The 25,085-nt window shown below is 41.8% G+C and overlaps 1 protein-coding gene across 3 annotated transcripts in view; it reads left to right on the top strand.

The window, feature by feature from the left end:
- The window catches only part of Cep57l1 (centrosomal protein 57 like 1), a 56,317-nt gene that overhangs the window by 6,850 nt on the left and 24,382 nt on the right, over positions 1–25,085 (top strand). For all 3 annotated transcript variants that reach the window (XM_041654633.1, XM_041654632.1, XM_041654634.1), the window contains one exon: positions 18,361–18,523. In XM_041654633.1, the coding sequence (XP_041510567.1) occupies positions 18,361–18,523 (163 nt within the window). The remainder of the gene's footprint in view (positions 1–18,360; positions 18,524–25,085) is intronic.

Genomic DNA, 25,085 nt, shown 5'->3' with positions numbered 1-25,085 from the left:
TGAATGATTTGCATAGGAACAGTCATCTCTCTAGTAAATCTATTTCACGGTGAAAAGTGACTTCTTGATAGAACAGAAGACACAAAAGTAGGAGAGGGAGGGAGAAAATATGTTTACAATACATTGCATACATATATGAAATTGTCCAAAATTTAAAATTGAAGAAGTGGTCCCTTGTGTTTGTAGCCAGCTTTCTACATTGTGTACTACAGTCTACTACATAGCTGACAAAATAAATGTTACATGAGAAATTGCCTGCTTATGCCATTGAGCTTCGCGCCAACAGCTCGCAGTGGGTTTGGGGGAGACAGAAGTTACATGTCATGGGGTTTGGTGCCCTTCACCCCTGTGTTGCTTAAAAATTAACTGGATAGTGATAAATTTTCAACAAGTTTAGAGAAATTAGCTAGCTTTTATTTGTGATTCACGAGGCAGGTAAAACTGCAGTACTGAGCATGGCAGGGCTGATCTTTTATAAAGTGGCTGGAGTGTCAGCAAGGAAACAAAAGCAGGCTTGCTTGGTGTCACCTTACCTCGGGTGTCACCGCATAGCGTGTCATAGCATGTCATAGCAGATGGGACCTCCTTATGCTGGGCAAACTGGCCGTCGTGGAAACTCAATGATTCTTCTCTTGGATCAAGAGCTCATTTCTCTTAAAATGCATGGTGTTTGAAAGTAAAAGTGCTGTCTATCGGTCAATCAGACAGAAGTTCTCAGCTCATGGCCGGCCCATACAGTGACCCTGGCTTTGTCCTTGCACGACACTCGCAGCTGCTACGCAGCGGCTGTATTTTTATACTCCTGCCCGCAGGAAAAGGGAGTCTGTTGCTCCACATCCCTGGCAGGACAGGTATCTTAAGTTAGCCAATCCCCGCTGGCTCTGGGGTGTCCGTTCGCTGTGCTGGTCTCCATCTGCATGTCTTCTCTAGCGGGTGTCTGAAGACCCTTGCTTACGTTTCCTTGGGCTGTGTGTTTAGAGTTCTTGTGAAGTGGGAGCCTGTCCTTGCAAACATTTTTCTCTGTCTGGCTATCTTTTATGTTCTTAAGGCTGTCCTTTATAAATTGGTTTTAAATCTTAATCAAATCCAGCTTGAAAATGTTATGTTTCAGACAGTGGGCTTTTAGTGTTCTATCTAAAACATAACGCCATACCTAAGGTCAAATAGATTTTCTGTTACCTTCAACAGGTTTTAAAGTTTTGTGGTTTACATAAGTGTCTATGATTCACCTTGAGCTGAATTTTTGATAAAATAAAATTTTTGTGCTTAGATATATTTATTAAAGTTTCTACTGGGTCTGAAATTATTATTTAGGTCACCAAACAATAAAATTAAAAATAAAAGGCAAAGTAAAGACCCAGTTTACCAACCCCTCGCAGCTGTATTGTGTGCCATTCTTAGCAAAGAGGCTTGAGATCAGCAGCGAGTTTATCTGGAACACTGGGGACAGGACTCATAGTTCCTGTCAGGGCACCCGTCTGTCATCTGCTGCTAACTGGCAGGTGGCTGTGTGCTGTCAGTCAGGGTTAGCGAGGCTCTTCGTTCAGTGAGAACTACAATTTTCTGGCCATCTTACTCCAGGCTGCTGTGTTTTCTGTTTCCCTGCTTTGTCCTGGAAGTTTGAAACAATCTACCCGTAGCCTCCCCATATTGCCCAAAAAACAATGTTTTGCCTCAAAGAGTTTCCTTGGTCTTTTCTCTTTTGACTTACTGAAAACTGTCTTGTCAATGTCAGCCAAGCTGTGTGTTCATGTGTGTGTACACGTGTTATAGAAATGAATCATAAAGCTTTACTCTTAAGAGTTTGAAATTTTAGATTTTAAGGTTTTATCAAAGCTTCTTTTAGCAGTATTGATTTAAAAGATTTCAGAATCATTCAAAATGTTCCTTTCAGAGTAGCATCACAGGCACTAGCCTCAACCCTGTCCTCACTCTTCATGTGATTTCCATCCATAGGGATAAACTAATAAATCACATTCACAACCATGTTTCTCATTGTGTGTGTGTGTGTGTGTGTGTGTGTGTTTGGCGTTTCCAAATTAGTGTCTTTGAACGTATATCTAAATTTCCTGTTCCTGGCATATGTTAATAGATAGAATTTTTGAAAACAAAAATTGTTAAATCTGTCTTCACTTTGCCTTTCTGGAAAGATGTATTTACCAACTACAGCATATACACAGAATTTATGACAGATTTTTTTACAAATCTGTCTTACTACTGGCTCTATTCTTATATTTTTATTGCTTTTATTACCTACATGTTTACCCTTAGATAGAGATATAAGATTGAATTTTATATGAATAAAAAAATATGAATACTGGGCATGGTGTTACTTGCCTGTGATCTCAGCCCTCAAGAAGTTGAAGCAAGAAGATCTGGATTTGAACCAAGCTTTTATTATGTAGGCAAAATTAGTCTCATACATGACTACACACATAAATATCCAAACAAAACTTTAAAAATACCAGTAATAGTATGAACTGTTTCCCGTCCGCAGTGAACAGTGTCGGTATGTTGGCTCCCTTGGTTTGTGTCATTTTTCCCAATGAAAAGGGAGCATCGCATGCATTGTCCACGTGTCCTTGGCATTGCGAATGTTGTCTAACGGTTTCACACAGGATAGCTTAGGGTAACTGAAGTTACAGATGTCTGTGGACCACTATGTGGCCACTGGGAATCGAAGTTTGGTCTTTGTGGAGGGTTCTCATTCCCTCTGGGGCTCTTGGCCACCAGGGGAGAGAGGCAGATGGGGCAACAGAAAGCTTTGGACACCCATGAGCGCAAATGGAGACAGATTTCAGTGAATTGGCTGAATTGTGTTTCAGAGTACAAGGAAGATATAGGATTGGGGAGTCTGGGAGCAAACCTAATTTGCACTAAGTGGCACACTCCTATCACAAGACTTAGTATATGGCAGTAGAGTCCTATAGCAGAGCCCCTAGCACAGGCCTTCTCAGCAGGGATCCGTGCCGAGGGTCAAGCTAAAGATGAGCCAGGCGGCTGGTGGGTGGTAACTTTTAGATAAGGTCAGCAGTCCAGGGCCATTCTCCAGACAAGGGCAGGTAGACAGCAGGAAGCTTTGCTGGAGGGAGGCAGCTCCTGGCTGAGCTATTGAGATAAACTGCTAGGTCCTGGGAGGCTGCCACCTCTGAGCAGCCAGCAATGTCTTCCACATTCTTCAAGAGCAGCCAGTGCTCTTAACTGCTCAGCGCTGCCCCAGCCCCTCATTTCTACTTCAATGTTTTTATAGATTCTATTTTTACTCAGTTGTAGTTTCCAAAAGCATTTGAGAAGATATAACTTAGAGAAATTTTTCTAAAATAGAGTATTTTTCATGAGAGAACTAGTCAAAGGACACAGCAACAGTTAAGACCTTTGGTTAAGTCCTAAAGGCTCAAATAATGCTTTACTTTGAAACAGTTTTAGGCATTGACAGTAATAAAAGCATTAAAATTGTCACATACCTAAAATTATAATTGGTTAAATATATCTTAATGAGAAAATAACTTGCATAAATATTTATATGCTCTTTAAAAATTATACTTTAATCAAATAATATATATGTAACCATTTATTGTGTTATATTAAATAAAAAGAGCAACTTACGAGAACATGTATTTCAGTCTCTACTTTTGTTTAAATGATAAGATTGAGCTGATATAAAAATGTTAGTTTTTACTTGTTTATTTTTGTGTTTTTTTATTTATTTATTTATTCATTATGTGTACAACATTCTGCTTCCATGTATGCCCACACACCAGAAGAGGGCACCAGGTCTCATTACAGATGGTTGTGAGCCATCATGTGGTTGCTGGGAATTGAACTCAGGACCTCTGGAAGAGCATTCAGTGCTCTTAACCTCTGAGCCATCTCTCCAGCCCCCTATTTTTGTTTCTTAAGACAGGGTCTCTCTACATAGTCCTGGCTGTCCTGGAACTCACTTTGTAGACCAGGATAATACCAAATTGGTAAATTTTACGCTGATTTTTATTTTCTAGTGTAATCTCCAAGTTCTGTAGAATGAGCATTTATTATTTTTTAAAAGAAGAATATGCAGACAGAGACAGAGACCCAAACTGGAGCACCGGACTGAAATCCCAAGGTCCAAATCAGGAGCAGAAGGAGAGAGAGCACGAGCAAGGAACTCAGGATCGTGAGGCGTGCACCCACACACTGAGACAATGGGGATGTTCTATCGGGAACTCACCAAGGCCAGCTGGCCTGGGTCTGAAAAAGCATGGGATAAAACTGGACTCGCTGAACATAGCAGACAATGAGGACTGCTGAGAAGTCAAGATCAATGACACTGGGTTTTGATCCTACTGCACGTACTGGCTTTGTAGGAGCCTAGGCAGTTTGGATGCTCACCTTACTAGACCTGGAAGGAGGTGGGAGGTCCTTGGACTTCCCACAAGGCAGGGAACCCGGACTGCTCTTCGGGCTGATGAGGGAGGGGGAGGGATATGGGAGGCGGTGGAGGGGAGGAGGCAGAAATCTTTAATAAATAAATAAATTTAAAAAAAAAGAAAGCCTGGCAGTGGTGGCGCACGCCTTTAATCCCAGAACTCGGGAGGCAGAGGCAGGCGGATCTCTGGGAGTTCGAGGCCAGCCTGGTCTACAAGAGCTAAGTTCTGGAACAGGCACCAAAGCTACAGAGAAACCCTGTCTCGAAAAACCAAAAAAAAAAGAAAAACATCTGAGTACTCAATAAATGTTACTTGAATATAAAAAAAAGAAGAATATGTAAATAATCTATTGTCTGTCAAATCCCTTTCTGGGTATACTCTAGTGTCTGAGCTAGCACAGTGAAGTCTCACAGGCTAATGTATAATTTAATTATGAGAAACGGTAGCAGTATTCATATACAAAAATATTGTCTATAATTGAACGTACCATGGTGCATGCCTCTTCTTAGCTTTGCTGTTTTACAACCTTTCTTTGTATTTTATTAATTGTGATTTGTAACTGGATAGCAGGTTCTCATCTGGGGTGGCAGGGCGGAGTGTTGCTTTGCTTTGCTCTGTTTTGAGATGGGCCAAGTAGCTTCAGGCTGATTTTGAACTCACTGTGTCTCCCCACTTGGTCTTATTTTCTCGCCTCAGCTCTTCAAGTACCGAAACGGAAATCTGTAGTACTATGCTCAGGAGAAACTTTACTGAAGGCTAAAAGTCGGTCATAGTAAATAAAAGAGGCCTTGATCTATTGGCCTTGGCTAGTCTGGACTGGATCAGCATATTTGGCTAACTCCTGTGATAAAGCAGCTTTGCAGACCCCACCTTCCTTTTTGTGGAATACTGAATTACCTGGTAATAGTTTATACCAAGTTCAGGGGACCAGGGTGATGAGCATTGCATTGGTTTCTGCCATCAACACTGTGACCTCTTTCTCTTCCTTTTCTAGCTTCTAGCAGCTTGGCATGTGTTAGGCATTTTAGGGAGTGAAAACGGAAAATGACATACTGATTTTTTGGGGTGTGGGGTGGAGGAAGCCCTGCTGTCCTGGACACTCTGTAGCCCAGGCTGGACTTGAGCCCAAAGATCCTTTTGCCTCTGCCTCCCGAGTGCTGGGATTAAAGGCATGTGACACCACCACCCAGCAAAAGACATTTTTATATGAAGTGAATTATGTTGACATGAAATAGTCCCTGTGTAGAATGAGAGACTCCTTGAGCAGTGATGGCCTGCAATGTGTAGCTTCCTCTGAACAGGGCTTCATGGGGTGGCTTTTTCTTCCTTTCTGGCTTGTCTGGCCTAAAACTCATTCTGTAGACCAGGCTGGTCTTGAACCCATGGGGAGCTGCCTGTCTCTGCCTCCTAAGTGCTGGGATGATGCCCAATTCATAAGGCTTTTTTTTTTTTTTGTTTGTTTGCTTGTTTTTGAGATACTGTCTTCACTCTGTTGTTAAGGCTGAGCTTGAATCCTGAACTCAAGTGATAGACTTCACCTCAGTCTCTCAAGAAGTAGGGATTACGGACATCTGGTAGTTTTTGTTGTTTGTTTCTTTGTTTTAGAGATGGGGTCTCCTGTTATCTCGTGCTGGCTAGAACTCACCTGTGTAGCAATGCTGGCCTCAGTCTTGCGATTCTTCTGCTTCTGTCTCCCGGGCACTGGGATTATAGATGTGCATGCACCACCTCACCCAGCTCATAGGGTCTTTTCTAGTAGGCTGTGAGATTTTGCTGTTAGGTAGACAATAGCAGGCTCTCAGCATTTCAGCATTTGGCCTGGCTAGGTAAGTAAAGGAGGTATACTGGAAATGAATGCAGAATTGGAATAATATCTTTTGTGAGTATATTTTAAATAAATTTTACTGTGATCAAGTTAAGCTTCCATCTCAACTGGACAAAAAAAGAAATTGGGCTTTGTCCTTTGCCCTCTGTGCTAAGCAACAGCATACTCCACTCCTCAGACCTCAGCAGCTGTGCCAACAACTCTGCTTGAAAAATACTGCAGGCTCAATGGTGTCTGCCCAGATGACCCTGTCGGTACCTCTCTCCACCAAGAGACGACTTCAACCCTCCAGAACACTTGTTTATCTCAGATAGACGAATCAAATGCCGGGGCAGCTCAAGCTCTGAGGGCTAGCTCTAAGAACTGAAGTGAAAAACACGCCCCTGTGAGTACCAAGGGGAGCGGTATCACGACAACCATGCTGAGTCATTCAGACACCACTGTCTAGCTGCAATGGGAATGACTTGAACAACTTCCGCTTACCTTAAATTGAAGTGCACTTCTGTATGCCTGTCAGTCACTCTGCCCCTGAGCTACATCCCCAGCTGCTGAGGTGATTTTCATAGGATTATCTTGGAATACCTCATTGCTTTTCTTCTACTCCAGTTGTGAACATTTCATTGCGACCCCTCCCCTCCAGGCTTACAGTGTGATGAAGAGGACTTATGAACGGGCTTCCTCCTTGTTTGTTTTGTTTTTGACAGGGTTTTGTCTAACTTGGGCCGGCCTTGAAATGGCCGAGTAGCCGAGGATAATGACCTTGAGCTTCTGACCATCCCCTCTTCTCTCTACCTTGAGAGTGCTGGATTACAGGCCTGTGTTCTGAGGCCCAGTGTTTCAGGAAGAGGGAGCAGTGTGGGCAGGAGGGACATGAGAGGACCAGCAGTCACCAAGGCCCGCGAGCCCCTGACAAGCTGCTTCACCTTTGTCCTGAAGGCACTGAGCAGTTCCTGAAGAGTTTGAAAGACACCTCCGGGTTTCCATCTTCTTATGCTCTAGAGAGACAGACAATGGGATATTTATACTAAGACAGGGTTAGTAGCGAGAGAATCCCTCCAGGGGCTCTGAGATAGTACACCTAGTTAGTGATGAAGGCTGGTTGATTTGAGGAACATGGCAGGTGCTGAAATCCTTGGTACTTGAGGGTTGAAGTCCAGGGAGGTAATGCTGTTTTATGAGATTAAGAATATAGGAAGGGGCAGGGCAGAGTCTTGGCTCACAGGTTAAGAGTACTTGCTGCCCTTCCAGAGGATGCGAGTTCAATTCCCAGCTGTAATAGAAGGAGCAGGCCACATTCCACTGCCCGGCTAGTTTAACCTCCAAAATAACCACACAGAAATTGTATTAATTAAATTGCTACCTGGCCCATTAGCTCTAGCCTCTTATTGACCAACTCTCACATCCTGATCTAACCATTTCTATTAAATCTGTGCATCACCATGTGACTGTGGCTTACCGGCAAGAGTCTAGCCTACGTCCGTCTCAGGCCGGAGATTCGTGGCATCTGCCTGTCTGTCCTTTTTCCCAGCATCCAGTTCTGTCTACTCCACCTACTTAAATCTGCCCTGTCAAAAGGCCAAGGCAGTCTCTTTATTCTACCAATAAAAGTAAAACATAGATAGAAGGACCTCCTACACCACCAGCACCTACACGAAACTCATAAACATCATAACTCCAGTCCAAGGAGACCTGAAGCCCTCTTCTGACTTCAGTGGGTAGCAGATATGCATGTGGTGCACAAACATACATGCAGGCAAAACACTCATACACATACAAAAATTTTTAAGTGAAAAAAATATAGGAGGAAAAGCAGTTTCTAGAAGGAAGGTTACATGTTACACTCTGGACATAAGTTTTAGGTACCTGTAGGATGTTTAGGTAGATGTTAATGCATTGTTAAAATTGAAAAAATTAAAGTAGTTTTTAATTTTTTTAATTTTTAAAAAGTGATGTCTATGCAGAAACAACGAACAAACAAAAAAACCCAAATAAATCAGAACATACCCAAAAGTGATACTGTCACTTAAGAACAGATGGCCTAGGGACTGGAGACTTAACTCGGTGCTGTGGCATGTGCCAACAAGCCTGGGTTTGCTGAAAGGAGAAGGGAATGGGGGAGCTGGGGAAGGCATTAGGTGTAAGCTTGGGATTGGTAGCCATAAAAATGATCACAGGTAAGTGTGGGAATTGAGCATTCTGTTTCATGAAAAGTTGTCTCCTGTACCACTTAAAAATTGCCCACTGGAGACATCGTATAGGTTTGATATAATATTAAAAATAATGGTCCTAGCTGGGTGTGGTGATTCACACCAATAATCCCAGCACTCGGGAGGCCAACCTGGTTTACATAGCAAATTCCAAGGAGCCAGGCTACAGAGTGAGACCTGTCTCAAAACAAAAAGGGGTGAAGGGGGAGTGGATAGCTTAAGTTTTGAGAGGTCAGTGGGATTTTCCTATTTTGTAGTCTCCAGTATCAATAGGTACATCTGTGATTTTTATTTATACAGTATTGGGCATAAGCAATTTTGGGTAATGTAGGTTGAGCAAGAATTCTGTGTGTGTGTGTGTGTGTGTGTGTGTGTGTGTGTGCATTATGCATGTGTGAGTGTGAGTGTGTGGAGGCCAACAGTTGATGTCAGGCATTTTCCTCCATCTTCTCCACCTCGCTAGCTCAGTGACTGTCTAGATGGACTGGCCAATGAGCTCTGAGGATCTGAGTCTCTGCTCCCCACCGTGCAGGCATTGTTTGTACATATACAATCGTACTCTAGGACTATGCCTGCCACCACATTCAACTTTTTCTATGGGTGCTAGTGATCTAAACTCAAGTCCTTTTGCTTATACCTCAGGCACTTACCAAACGAGCCACCTCCCCAGCCTAGGCTGAGTCTTCTTTATCTGAAGTACTTGGGAACACACATTTGATGCTTTAGATTTTGGAGTGTGTGTACTGACTTTACCAGTTGAATATCCCTGATAAACAACTATTTTGAGCATGAATATGATACTCAAAGCTTTCAGATTTGGGAAATTCAGATCACAGATGCTTACTGCCTGTTTTAATAACTAAAATGTTGTGAAACATTTGTTTTAAAAGTACCAAGCTCGTCTGGTAGTGGTGGTGCACACTAACTTTAATCCCAGCACTCAGGAGGCAGAGACAGGAGGATCTCTGTGAGTTCGAGGCCAGTCTGGTCTACAGAGTGAGTTCTAGGACAGACTTCAAAGCTACAGAGAAACCCTGTCTCGAAAAACAAAACAAAACAACAACAACAACAACAAAAGGTGCCAAGCTCTACTCAGCTACATCGTGTATAATTCACTACATATAGTACTTTGAAATAAGTGGGTAATCTTATGATTCCTATTTTATAGATAGAGGGGGGGCATCTGAGAAACTTTGTTTGGATACCACATGATTCATCTTCAAGAAGGCCTGCTCCTAAAACCATTATGCTACCTGTCTACAAAATAATACAGGTTATCTGTTATTCTGTAAGAATAGAACCATGAAAATGTAGTATAAGTCGTTATAAAGTCAACATTTTTGAAACTATAAAGAATATAATTTTTATATTTTTTTGCATTCTTTTTTTGAGGCAGGATCTGGCCCGTTGCCCAGCCTGCCATTAAATTTGAACTCTTCTGCCTCTGCCATCTGCAATTACAGGCATGGGCCTCCAGAAGCGATTGCCTTGCTTTTCAGAGGGTGTGAAAACTTGGCAGCTGTTGAGAAGAGTTGGGAAGATTGGACAAACATGGGGGTGGAAGGGGAATCATTGCAGGGAGGGAGGGAAGACTTGATGCTAGAGACTATATTTGTAAGAACTCAGTTCTGAGGAAACACCCAGGAAAGGATGGTAAAGACCTCTATCATGGCTGCTCCTTCCACTGTATAATTACATAATAGGATTAAGAGAAAGGGAGTGATGTGGCTAAGATTATATAGCAAGTAACTATCAGAAACAGGAAAGAACCCTGGTTCTATTCAGCATGTTTCTTAATGAAACCATGGAGATTCATTCAGCTCTGTTCAGAGATGCCTAAGAAAAGAATTAGTGGATAAGCGGATCCCACAGTAGTGATCACTCTGAGACACTGTGGGCTTTGAGATGGCTCAGTGGACATGAATGCTTGCTGTACAAGCACCCACTTGCTTCACGAGCACCATGTAAATTGGGTGAGCTGTGTGTATACTTTAACCCTAGCAATATTACAGTCAGAAATAGGAGGGTCACGGGGGCTTGCTGGCCACTAGCCTAAGTCCAGATTCCATGAGTGTCCCCATTTCAAAGGAATAAGATGGAATAATAGAGCAGGACACCTGACATCTTTATCTGGCCTCTGGTCTCCACATATGTGTATGTACACCTATATGCATTCATACCTGCACATACCACATTCTACACACACACACACCCTATAATGGTAAGGTCTGAATCAGTGACCTCAAAAGATCTACATGCTTCTAGAATCTGAAGAACCTTTCTCTGCATTACTTGCTGATTGACAGGAAAGTCACCAAAAGAAAAGTGCTTTGATCTATAAATAATTGTCTTTTTCTGCTTTAAGAACTGTTGATTGCTGTTATCTTTAGGAATGAGAAGGCTGTGGGCGTAGTTCACAGTTAGCAGTCCAGAAATGCCTTTTAATTTGTGCCCTTTGTGTAAGATTTTTATCACCTAGAGACATTTTCTTTTTAACAAATTTCTAGGAGTTCTCTATGTTATGAACCATTTTTATACATTAAAATATTTTATTAGTTCTTTGAGAATTGCAAACAATGTATTTCGATCATATCCCCCCAACCCTCCCAGGTCTATTACCCTCCCCCAGAACCCACAACTTTTATATTTTTATTTTTTTTAATAATCCATCAACTCCACTTTGCTCATATACTCCTGGGTGTGAGTTCATCCCCTGGAGTGAGGCTGACACACCAGGAGCCATACCTTCACAGAAACTGCTCTCCCTTTCATGAAGCTGTCACCCATCCATAGCTTCTCAGCTAGGGGTGGGGGCTCAGGAACCTCCATGTTGTTGTTATGCACACATCTGCAGCTTCTGTGGGTTCCTGTGTAGCTAGCTGTCCCATTGTGTCCAGAAGACATGGTTTTGTTTAGGTTCTCTGCAATTTCTCTTCCCTCCGTCTGCATTGGTTCCGAAGCCTTAGAGTAGGGGTGTAATATAGATGTTCCTTTAGAAAGAGTGGTGAGCACTCCACAGTGGCGTATTCTTTGCACGTGGATGTTGTTTCTTCATTAACCATCATCCACTGGACTCTAATGGAGTCTGAGAGCTGCACTAACCTGTAGGTGTACTTAGAATTTAAAGGCAGTTTGATACTATGTCCAAATAGCAAATAATAGGAGTGGGTTCACTTCCAAGTCCTGTGAACCCCACAACCAGTACCGCATGCATTCCCTCCGGTGGAGTGGGCCTTAAATCCAGTCAGAAAGTAGTGGGTAACCAAGAGCAGTGACAAGAGCCTGAATTATTTTGGAGATCTCTGGGACCCCTCTGACCAATGTTATGGGAGGTGTCCCACACCTGGCACCAGCCTTCTGGGATGACATAATCCCTGTGTGGACTGCCTCAACAAACTATTTTGTGTCTGTATGTGTGTGTGTTGTGTGTGTGTGTGTGTGTTTAGGAAGTTTATAAAATTGTAGGTTTCCACATGGTTCTTTCAAAGATCCTTAATATTAATTATCCCTCCAAACCCCTCCTTTGATTATGGGCATTTAAAAAAGATACTTTCAATTAAGTATTATATATAAATTATACTAAAAGATGTTTTTTTCCTAACAGTTACACAGTAGATTGACATTAAAAATGGGCTCTGACACTGGAGAGATGGCTCAGCAGTTAAGAGCACTGCTCTTTTTCCAGAAGACCTAGGTTTGATTCTCAGCACCCACACAGTGGCCCATATGTAACTCCAGTTCTGTTGTGGGACATTTGAGCAAACTGTAAAGATGTGTCACTGTCTTGCGGTGCTGCCTTAGGCACCTGATTGGTTTAATAAAGAGCTAAATGGCCAATAGCCAGGCAGGAGAAAATGGGTGGGACTTCCAGGAAGAGAAAGGAACTTAAGGTTAGAATCTAGGCTTGCAGGATTCTCTCCCCCAAGCCACTGAGGAAGTCAGTGGCGGAGAGGTGAAAAGCCACATGGCAGAACATAGATAGAAACAGGTTAATTTAAGAGCTAGTTGGGAACAAACCTAAACTTAAGGCCACACTTTCATAATAATAAGTCTTTGTATCATTATTTGGTGGCTGGTGGTCTAAAGAAAGTCTGACAAAAAAGACCTGCTACACAGTTCTAGAGATATGATTCCCTCTTCTGGCCCCCGTGGACACCAGGCATACTTGTGATACACAGACATACATGTAGGCAAAACACCCGTATACATAAAATAAAGATAATAATAAAACTTAGCCATAAAAAGTAGAATTTCCTCAGATCCACATAGAAGCAGTACTGTAACCTGACTAGGAGAAGCAGTGGCAGTGAAGAGCCCGTGTTCCTGTGTGTCTATGGGAAAGAAAACTTTAGCTGAAGATAAGGCTGTGGGAAATGTTACTTAACTTTCTATGTCTTAGAAAATTCCCTGTATTAGCCGCACATGACTTTAATCCCAGCACCGTGGAGGCAGAGACAGGCAGATCTCTGAATTCGAGGCCAGCCTGGTCCGCACAGAGAAACCCTGTCTCAAAACAACAGCAACATCAAATTCCTATACTTACATGTCTATGTACAGGATGTGTTCCCGTTTTCTCCTGGGTAGGCTACAGCTTTCCTGAGTGAGGCGATGCTCTGGGCAGGAGAAGTCAGTCCCAGAGATAGGAACTGCTGCACATGGGGTGGCGATGTCTGAGGGCCTCTGTCTGCCGCAGCCAGGGGACAGCCTGGTTGTGTCTACTGGGTTTATTTGGAAGGTCACAATCTGACCTCAGAAGTTCCCTACAGCCATCAGTTCTCAGCTGTGCTTGTTTTCACTGATGGACTCTTAGTCCTCTGGTAATAACTATCGGGTGATGTGCTTGTTATACACTGGAATTTGTGGTTTTACAAGCTTCCAGAACAAATGTGGTATGTAATTTGTTCAGTGTTTTCTACACTCACTGGAAAAAGTGGCGAATCTGTTTGAACTGGACTGTACTTAAAAAAAAAAATGTGTCATTGAGAAGGAAGGGGTTAGTTTTGTTTTGTTTTTTATTTAAGAGCCAGGATACTCTGAATATAATGAGACTATTAAGTTGGTGGGTTTGAGTTCAAGGAAGAATACAGTTTGTCATAGTAGGGCTGTAAATCATGGCCCTCGGCAAGAACAAAGCTGACTCTTCATCCTGTTGTGTCTGGACCATTACCAGGGCCTGTGCAGGGTTTGCCATCTGTCCTGAAATCCCAGAGAGTGCTAGTGTGAGCCGCTTAACCTTGCTCTGGTTTTGTTGTTTGGTTTGTTATTTTTAATAGAAGGGACTTTTATAAGAATGGCTAGTGTGGGGCTGCGGTGATGGCTCAGCAGCCAAGATGCTCTTCCAGGGGTCCGGGTTCAGTTCCCAGCACTGGCTGCCTGCAGCCTCCTTTAACTCCGGTAACTCCAGCTCCAAGGGACCCGACACCTTTTCTGGCCTCTTCAGCGCGCGCGCGCACACACAAACACACACACACACGGGGGGGGGGGGATATAGCTATAGATATAGATATATACACACACAGCTGGAAAGTAAAATACTTTTTAAAAATGGCTAAATGTGATGAGAAGGAAAAAGAATTTTTGTGCTTTAAAAAGTCTATTTTGTACCTAATAAACAAATCAAAATTTTTGTAAAAAATGAGAACCCCAAAATATGCCCCACACTTGAGAAAAATGATTCTGAGCATAAAGACTTGTACTTTGGTGTTTTGGCAGTTCTAAGAATGTCTAAGTGGGGAGACAGTTTATAATTGGCTCAGATTAAAGACAAATCACTTCAGAAAGGGCCTGTAATTGCCTCTCCCATTTACTCATGGCACCTACTTGATACCTTCTTTGGGGGAGATACTAGAGGTCAAACCAAGGACCCCCACATGCTAAGAATGTACTCTACGACTGAGCTACACCCTTACCCTTTGGGACTGTTTTAAATTAAATTCCTGTCTAAAAGATTTTGAAATTTATTTTGTGGTTTTGTTTTTGGCCTTGCTGACAGAATGAACTCAAGTTGCAGAGCTGTGTTAGAATCTTAACTCTTTCCCTTTTTCCCTTTTAATGTCATATGTGTGCTTATGTGTGCATGTGTATGTGCATTCGTATATGCATGTGTGTGTGTGTGTGTGTGGCCACACGCCACACTTGTTTGTGGAGATCAGAGGACTTCTGGCTGTCACACCCTGCCTTTTACCTTGAGACAGGGTCTCTTTGTGGGCTAGCTACCCGGACTAGCTGGCCTGCCACTTGCAGGGACTCCGCTGTCTATGCCCCTGTCCTGCTGGAGTGTTGGGATCACAGGCACTAAGCAGCCAGCTTTTTGTGGGTCCTGCCTAGTCAGACTCGGGTTCTCCTGCTTGCGTATCAAGCAGTTACCACTCATCTCCCCGGCCCTGGGGCATCAGTGTTATATAAAAATCTACCATCTGCTTTTCAGGCTTCCTTTGTATTATTTATTTTTTAGTTTTGAAAAGTGTTTGTTTATTACTTTTGTGTGTGTGATGGGGGTTACTTATGCCACACGATGCCTGTGCAGGTCAGAGGGCAGCTTTGTAGTGTTGGCTCTCTCTTTCCACCCTTGTGGATTCTGGGGAGCGAACTCAGGTCCTTTGGTGGGAGCTTTCACCCAGTGTGCCATCTCACCCACCCTCTGCCAACTTCTGGTGGCTTTCTTTTTCCTTTATTCTTTTTTGCATCTTTAGTCTTTATGCTCTTCCAGCTATTTTTTTTTGTATTTGGAATATTTGTTTCTTGTGGTACACAAAAGAACAGCATATTTTATAATAGAACAGAGGCTATATTTTTGTCCATCAGACTCTTGCTTAGACCCTTATAATCTCTTTTAGCAATTGTTCCTGCTCAATTCACTTCCAATAAACCCCAGGTCATGTGAGGCATTTCTTTGTTGATTCCTCCTTGGTGATCTTCAACTTTATTTTGCATAAGATTCAATTGAGGAGATAATTAAAAGTATATACTTCTGTTTCTATGGACCTGGTCAGGCCTAAAAGGCATCCTTTATCAAGTAACAGAAGGACACGCTTAGAGATGTATGGGCTCTGAATGAAAACTCATTCATACATCAATGACTTTCAAATGTTTATTCTACTTCAAACCATTCTTAAGTGTTGAACCCTCTAAACAGCCAACATACATCCATAAAGATGTTGACATAGTGTTTGTCAACATAGACCAACACTTTTTAAAAAAGATTTATATTTTTATTGTATGTGTATAGGTATTTTGCTGGCATGTATGTCAGTGTGCCATGTGTGCCCAGTGCCTTTGGAGGTCAGAAGAGGGTGTCAGCTCCTAGAGCTGTGGGTGGTTACCGGCCACGTCAGGTGGATGCTGAAGTGAATCCGGATCTCCTGCAAAAGCAGCCAGCCCTCTGCCGCAGAGCAGATCCTCTGCTCTAGGCTGCCCACACTCACAGCCCCGCTCTGCTCTGCTCTCTAGTAGCTGCCTGACCTTGGGCATGACCTTTTCAGTTGCTGCACACCTGTTCTAAATGAGCCCAGGATCATAGAGAAAGAGACCATTCCCGCTGAGTGTCTGGACAGGCAGACTTGACTTCTGATCGAGAGGGTGTGCTCTGGAAGAGCCGGCACAGACGGAGGCAGGAAGTGCATTTGGATTTTAGTGAGGTGTTAGCTATACTTTTCCCATTGATTGGGGTTCAACCTCACAGTCTTGTTCTGCTGTCTAGTCTGAAAAGAACTGGAGCACAGAAAATGAAGGAAGGGAAAAGGGGTCCCTGCCCCAAGGAGAAAGGGGTCACTGTTCCCAGCCATCACATTCCTATAAAGGAGAAATAGGGGGTGGAGATTAAAATATCTGCATAAAGGGGAGATAAAAGATTTTATTCCCTTTCTTGAATGTAAGTTTCATAGTATTTGATAGAAAAAGATTCATATTTGATATTGCTTTTTTATTTAGTAATTTATTTATTTAGTAATTTTCATTTCTTGATGCTCTTTATACATTTTTTTCTTTTAATGATTTTATAGATTTTATCCAGGCAGTGGTGGTATGCTTCCAATCCCAGTGCTCAGGAGGCAGAGACAGGCAGATCTAGTATTAGTTCTGACTTAAGCAGGCCAATTTGACTCATCTCCGTGCTCCCCACTCTTTTATTTTGACTGTTAGTTTAGCTCATCAGTGAGACTACAGCCCTCATGCTGTGTGAACAGAGATTATTCTTCTCAGATGTTAAAGGATCGCTTGTTCTCAGTTTGATCCCTTCGAGTACCATTTTCCTGCTCTACCCCCACATTGGATGAATGCTTTTTGATCTTCCTTAAATGGTTTTCTTCCTTCATTCGCCTCTTTGCATTTTCGTTTTTTTTTTAATATTTATTTATTATTATGTATACAATATTCTGTCTGTGTGTCTGCCTGCAGGCCAGAAGAGGGCACCAGACCTCATTACAGATGGTTGTGAGCCACCATGTGGTTGCTGGGAATCGAACTCAGGACCTTTGGAAGAGCAGGCAATGCTCTTGTTTAGTGTTCTGAGCGCAATGCTTTTTGTCTGCAAAATCTACAACTCTTACTTTAAAAAGTTTGCTATATTGAATGTGAGTGCAGCCAGTACTGGTTCTTCAGTGGCCAGTGGGGACCTCAGTCCTGGGGTGGATGGCTGTAGAGATGCTGAAAATTTGCTCTTTACCCTCTTCTTGGGGATCTGATTGCTCACTGAATGAAAACCTCTAGGTGCAGTCACTGGATCCACATTTGGGTCAGTTTCTGTACAGCTGCTCCGCCTGATACCCTAGTGTCTCTTGTCTTAGAGATACTCTGATTTCCTTTCTTTCTTTCTTTCTTTCTTTTTAAAGAAAAGAGGTAGGAGGAGAAAAAAAAACCAAAAGAAAAGAAACTTGCTATCTTCCTGGTTGAGGGGGTGGCTCCTGGATGAAGGCTGCTGAGGAGATGGGGTTGGGGAGTGAGTGGAGGCTGGCGGATAATTTCTTCTGAGTCTCACTGCTTCCCTAGCCTCCAGTCTTCTGCTGCCTAAAGAGGTGTGGCTGCTTCCCATGCCTTTGGGCTTCTGAGGGCCAAAGTTAAGTCATTCTGCTTATCTGGGCCAGGAGTCTGTCTTTTCATTGCCATTAATTCGCCTGTTTGCTCTTTTCCAGAGAATGGTAGTTACTCTCCTGATTTCTTGGCATGGTTTTATTTTTCTTTGAAAATTGTTTTAATCTTGTTTTAGTGGGTTACAAGAGACAAAAGTCAGTGGCTGTGTTGAGTCTGCTGAAGATTTTTCTCTACCTGTGAGGCATGTGCAAGGCCCCTTGCTCTAATGCAGAAAATGAAAAAATAAGATAGAAATTCCCCAATGCATTATGATGCATACCTGCAATCCCTGCTCTCTGGAGGGCAAGGGGGAGGCTCATCAGCTCATGACCAGAGCAGTCTATGAACAACTGTCTGTTGACAACAGCAACTCTAGATAAAGGAAAACGTTTAATTGGGGTGGCTTATAGTTCAGAGGTTCAGTCCATTGTTATCATGAGAGGACATGGCAGTGCACAGGCAGACATGCTGGAGAAGGAGCTGAGAGTCCTTCCTACATTTTGATCTATAGGCAGTAGGAAGTGAATTGAACTAGGCATAGCTTGATCATAGGAGACCTCAAAGCCTGCCCCCACAGTGACACACTTCCTCCAACATGACCATGCCTATTCCAGCAAGACCATACCTCCTAATAGTGCCACTCCCTATAAGCTTATGGGGGCCAATTACATTCAAACTACTACAATAGCCATTTTTCATTCTGTTATTGCTGAGTTTGATCTAGTTGAAATTATGATAATTAAGTTTGTACAGATAAGCTTGTAGTGTAGAACTGTGTTGCATCATTTGTATGTAATGAATCTGTCCCTCAGATGGAAATAGTGACACTATATTGTGTCTCTTTTGTTTTCCACAGACAATGGATTCTGAATTATCACACAGTGTAATTGGGAGCTATCATAACCCTCCAGAAAGAATGTGTCCCCCATTGTTCATCAAGAATGAAACACCTCAGATTGGCCACCCTGTGAATTCAGAAGTCACCCCTCCTAAAATGATTAATAGTCCAAACAACCAAGGTAATATTAATATGAAACTTTACAGAAAATTTGTAGCAGGCCATGGCATGGAACAGAGCCTACTGCTGTTACAGAGAAGAGAGTATGATTATGCATTGACTATTCACAGACCCATTGAAGGTGTAAGTCACAAACAATGCCACACCAGTTTGGAATTATGATTAATAGGGTGGTATTTATTTAAAGGGGAAAAAACTTACAGATAACCGTCCCAGACAACAGCCCTCTGCGCTATCAGGAAGGAGTCTAGTCGCCAGAAACGGAGCAGGAAGGGAAGAGAGCGAGAAGGGAAGTAGCCGCTTTTTTAAAGGGAGAGAGACCACGCCCCAATGGGCTGGTATCTCAGCGGCTATAGGCTGGAGGAGCAGAAGGACCTCCCGCAACAACCCATCAACCACGGGTCTGCTGCTGTTCTGTGGGCTTAAATAAGTCACTTGTCATTTCTTAAAATATTGCTTCTTCCATCATAAGCTAAAGATTAATGTAACAAGCTAATAAATATTACACATTTATCATAAAAATATCTTAAAAACCAGAAAACTACTCTTAACAATAAACTGTCAGAGCCTGGGTGTGGTACACACCTTTAATCTCAGCATTCAAGATGTAGAGGCCAGCCTGTTCTTCACAGCAAGTTTAAAACCAGCCAGGGCTAAACAGAGAAATCCTGCCTCAAACAAACAAACAAGAGTAAAAATGTATTAGCTGTTACAGGTAGCTAGATAAGGGAAAATTTTTATTTAGGTGATCGTTTTTGTCTTCAGGGTCTTACACCATAGCCCAGCATGGCCTCAGACACACTGCTTCCTCCCTGCCGCAGCCTTGGGAGTGCTGGCCTCACCAGCATGTGCCTCCGTACAGGTACAGTCACTTCTTCATGTGGCATGAAAGAGCCTACCCTTTGGGCTTCCGTACTTCAGGGTTACATGTATTTCACACTCCCGTGTCATCACTGTGTCCCATGACGTTACACTCTTTGGATCTAGCAGAACTGTGGAGGTTTTTTTTTGTTTTGTTTTGTTTTGTTTTTGTTTTGTTTGGCTTTTTGAGACAGGGTTTCTCTGTGTAGCCCTCACTGCCCTGGAACTTACCAGGCTGCCCTTGAACTCTGAGCTGCTTCTGCCTCTGCCTCCTGAGTGCTGGGATTAAAGGCTTGCACCACTAACACCCAGCTGGAGGTTTTCTAAGACAGAATACATACCAGACTTTAAATGATTTTCAGTTTTTTATCTTGCTCGATTTTGATGTTTAGTCTTCATAGTTTCAGAAAAATGAAGTTTTTGCGTATTTATTTATAAATCAGTCCTTTTTCTATGAAATTTCTTGTCAATTTGTAAATAAAATAAACATCAAAAGGGCTAGCAATAGAGAGAGGCTCAGTAAGGCTACATTCTTAAGGAGAGGAAGCCTCAGCAGTGTGGTGGTAGTCACCTGCCAGCTGCCAGGAGAGGAAACCTCAGCAGCATGGTGGCCATCAGGGGGAACGATTATAGAAGGCTCTGCCCTGCTTATACCTGAAGAAGCATTTAACAGAGCCACATCCCCCAAGTACACCAGTTGAGGAAAAGGGACACCCCTGAAACATGTCAACCTGTTCCGACTGGAGGAAGAAATGGGTAAACTACAAGGTAAGAATACACTCAGCAACATAAAGAGCGATACAGCAGCACCAGAAACTAGTGCTTCTACAACAGCAAGACCTGAGTATCCTAACGCAGATGAAGCAGAAGAAAACAACCTTAAAAATAACTTTATTAAACTGCTTAAGGTCTTTAAAGAGGAAATGAAAAATTCCCTTAAAGAAGTAGAGGAAAACACAAACAAAAATGGAAAAAAATCAACAAATACCTTAAAGAAAACTAAGAAAAAGTAATCAGACAGATGAAAGAAACAGTTCAAAACTTGAAAACTTAAAAGAGGCAAAAAAAGAAAACACAAACGAGAGAAATCTGGAAATGGAAAATCTGGGTAAATGATCAGGAACTACAGAAGCAAGCATAAACAACAGAATGCAAGAGATGGAAGAGAGAATCTCAGGCATTGAAGATATGATAGAGCAAATAGATACATTGGTCAAAGAAGTTGTTAAATCCAACAAATTCTTAACACAGAATATCCAGGAAATCTGCAACACCAAGAAAAGACCTAAGCTAAGAATATAAGGAATTGAAGGAGAAGTCCAGCTCAAAGGCAGAAAATATATTCAACAAAATCGTAGAAGAAAACTTTCCCAACCTAAAGAAGGACATGCCTATGAAAATACAAAAAGCTTACACTAAATAGACTGGACCAAAAAAAAAAAATTTCCCTTGCCATATAATAATCAAAATACTAAACACACAGAATAAAGAAAGACTATTAAGAACTGCAAAGGAAAAAAGCCAAGTAGCATATTGAGGCAGACCTATCAGAATTACACTCAACTTCTCAAGTGAAAGCCAGAAGGTCCTGGTCAGGCACTAAGAGACCACAGATGCAAACCCAGCAAAGCTCTCAATCACTATAGACGGACAAAACAAGATGTTTAATAACAGAACCAGATTTAACCAATACCTAGCCACAAACCCAGCCCTACACAAAGTACTCGAAGGAAAACTCCAACCCAAGGAAGTTAGCTACATCTACAAAAATACAGATAATCACACAGCAGCAAATCCCAAAGAAGGAAAACACACACACACACAATACCAACAACAACAACAAAAGAAAAAATAATAGGAACTAGCCCTCACTGGTCCTTAATATCCCTTAATATCAATGGATTCATTTAATCTATAAAAAGACACAGGCTAACAGATTGGGTACAAAAACATAATCCATCCTTCTGCTGCATACAAGAAACACCTCAACTACAAAGACAGATATTACCTCAGAGTAAAGTCTTGGGAAAAGATTTTCCAATCAAATGAGCCTAAGAAACAAGCTTGTGTAGCTATCCTATTATTCAACAAAATGGACTTCTAACTAAAATTAGTCAAAAAGATGAAGGTCATTTCATATTTGTCACAGGAAAAATTCATCAAGATGAAGTCTCAATTCTGAACGTCTATGACCCAAATACAAGGGCACCCTCATTTATAAAGGAAACATTACTAAAGCTTAAACCACACATCAAGCCCCACATTCTAATAGTGAGAGACATCAACACCTGTCTCTCATCACTGGACAGGTCTACCAGACAGAAGCTTAGCAGAGTTAAGTTATTAAGATGTTAGACTCAATGGACTTAACAGACATCTATAGAACATTCCACCTAAATACAAAAGAATATACCTTCTTCTCAGAACCTCATAGAACCTTCTCTAAAATTGACCACATACTCGGTAACAAAGCAAACATTCACAGATTAAAAAAAAAATTGAAATAACCCCATGTCTTATCGGATCATCATGGCCTTAAGTTAGAATTCAACTACAACCCTAATTGCAGAACGCTCACAAATCCATAAAAACTGAACAATGCTCAAATGAATCACCACTGGATGATGGAAGAAATAAAAAAAGAAATTAAAGACTTCCTAAAATTCAATGGAAATGACCACACAACATACACAAACTTATGGGACATAATGAAGCAAGTGCATAACACTAAATACCTACATAAAGAAGCTGAAAATTCTCCTAGTAGTGAATAAAAGAACAAGTAAACCAATGGAATCTAGTCAGAGACCCGGATATCAATCCACACATCTATAAATACCTAATTTTTGACAAAGAAGCTAAAGTTATAAAATGGAAAAAAAATAAAGCATCTCAACAAATGGCACTGGCATAATAACTGGATGTTGACATGTAGAAGAGTGAAAATTTGTCCATATCTATCAACATTCAAGTCAAAAAACTCAGGTCCAAATGGATCAAAGACCTCTACATAAAACCAACCACACTGAACCTCTTAGAAGAGAAAGTGGGAAGTACCCTTGGATGCACTGGCACAAGAGATCACTTCCTAAATATAACCCCAGTAGTACTGATACTGAGAGCAACAGTTAATAAAAGGGACCTCCTGAAACTGAGAAGTTTCTGTAAGGCAAAGGACACAGTCAACAAAACAGAAGGACAGCCGACAGAATGGAAAAAGATCTTCACCAACTCCACATCTGACAGAGCACTGATCTCTAAAATATACATAGAATTTAAGAAACTAGACACTAGAATACTTAAAAAGTCCAATTAAAAACTGGGGTACAGATCTAAACAGAGAACTCTCAACAGAGGAATCTCAAATGGCTGAAAGGCACTTAAAGAAATGCTCAACTTTCTTAGCTATTCAAGAAAGGCAAATCAAAACAACTCTGAGATACTATCATACCTATCAGAATGGCCAAGGTCAAAAAACACTGATGACAGCTTATGCAGGAGAGGATGTGGAGGAAAGGGAGCACTCTTCCACTGCTGGTGGGAGTGCAAACTGGTACAGCCACTTTGGAAATCAGTATGGCAAATACTCAGAAAAGTAGGAATCAACCTACATCAAGACACAGCAATACTACTTTTGGGCATATGCCCAAAGGATGCTCAATCATACCACAAGGACATGTGCTCAACTATGTTTATAGCAGCATTGTTTGTCATGGCCAGAACTTGGAAACAACCCAGATGCCCCTCAACTGAAGAATGGATAAGGAAAATGTGGTACATTTATATAATTGAGTACTATTCAGCAGTAAAAAAAAAAAAAAATGACATCTTCAAATTTGCAAGCAAATAGATATAATTGGAAAAAAAACCATACTGAGTGAGGTGACCCAGACTCAGAAAGACAAATATAGTATGTACTCACTTATAAGCAGATATTAAACATAAAGCAAAGGATATCCAGCCTACAGTCAACCTAGACAACGAAGAGGACCTAAGAGGGACATACTTAGGAAGGAGAAAAAGACAAGATCTCCTGAGTAAATTGAGAGCATGAGGGGCAGGGGAAGAGTGGAAGGGGAGTAGGAGAAAATTTATAGCTCAATTGTAGTAGGAGGAGCTGGCAGCATTCTGCCACCCAGCTAGCTTACTCCCAAAAAAACCACACAGAAATTGTATTAATTAAATTACTGCCTGGCCCATTATTTCTATCCTCTTATTGGCTAACTCTCACATCTTAATCAACCCATTTCTATTAAATCTGTGTATCACCTCATGACTGTGGCTTACCGGCAAGACTCTAACCTAAGTCCATCTCAGGCCGGAGATTCATGGCGTCTGCCACACTGCCTTCTTCCTCCCAGAATTCTTTTCTGTCTTCCCTGCCTACCTGAGATCCACCCTATCAACTAGACGTAGGCAGTTTCTTTAATAACCAATGAAAGCAACACAAATACAGAAGGACCTCCTACACCACTCAATAAAAACAATTTTTAAAAAGAATATATTCCCAGCAATCACATGGTAGAGGATTGACTGTGTGTGTGCCATGGCACATGTGTACCCACACACATCTATGCACACATACAATTAAAAAGGGGTAATGGCCATGCACGCCTTTAATCCCAACATTCCAGATGCAGAGGCAGGCAGATCTCAGAGTTCAAGGGCAACCTGGTCTATAGAGTGAGTTTCAGGACAGCCAGGCTACACAGAAAAAGATAAATAAATAAATTATAAAAGATGAGTAGATTTGGAATTAGAAATTCAGATTTGGAATTTTTATAACTTAGATAATGCTAGTGAGTAAAGTGGAGTTTTATCACATTCAAGCATCAGTCAGAATTCACATATCCAAGGTTATCCTTGTAAATTTTTTTGGAAGCCATTATATCTAATTAACTATCAAATATGACAATTATAACTTTTTAAACATAAACTTAAATGAACCTTAAAATAGAATTAGAAAGTATTTGTGACTCCAGAAATATTTTATGCTTTATAAATTACAAGATCTGTTTATTAATCTTCAAAAAAAATCTGTTTTAATAGTCGTTGTCTTCGGTAGGGTTTCTATTGGTGTGATAAAGCATCGTGACGAAGCAGCCTGGTGAGGAAAGTGTTCCTTGCACTCACAACTCTCAGGTCACACTCCATCCGTCCCTGAGGGAAGCTTCGCTGACCTGGGGGCATGCTGCTTACCTGCCTGCTTCTCAGGCCAGCCCAGGGGTAGCACTGCCCATGATGATTAATCAAGACAGTGCACCACAGGCTTTCCCACGGGCTAGTCTGGTGCAGGCATCTTCTCAATTGAGGGTCTTCTTCCCACATGATGCTTGTGTCAAGTTGACATCTAAATCAGTGCACCAGCTGCTGTTGCCAGACAAAGAGCAAACAAGTCTCAGCAAGCATTTTACTGTGCTATTAATGTTCACTTATTTATATTCCACTCAGCTCTAGCTTCATCATTTGAAACCAGAAAGGGATAAAAAATGTAAAATAACGTTTGAGAAATGCTGACCTCTCCATTTATCTGCATCATGAAGACACCAATCCGCTAAGGCAAAATCCCAGGAACAAACATGTGCTCCCTGTGTGTCTTTTAGTCCAGCCCGCTTGTTTGCTTGTTTCACGGAAAAACTGTCCCGCCTCATGCGTCCCGATCTTTAATATTGCTTCTCGGACAAAGAACAAAAATGGCTGTG

This window comes from Microtus oregoni, unplaced genomic scaffold (genome assembly GCF_018167655.1).
Source record: "Microtus oregoni isolate MIOR12 unplaced genomic scaffold, Mior012 000006F_ref0000085, whole genome shotgun sequence".
Lineage (NCBI taxonomy): Eukaryota > Metazoa > Chordata > Mammalia > Rodentia > Cricetidae > Microtus > Microtus oregoni.
Note: the sequence above shows the minus strand (reverse complement) of the source record. Positions and strands in the feature narration are given on the sequence as shown.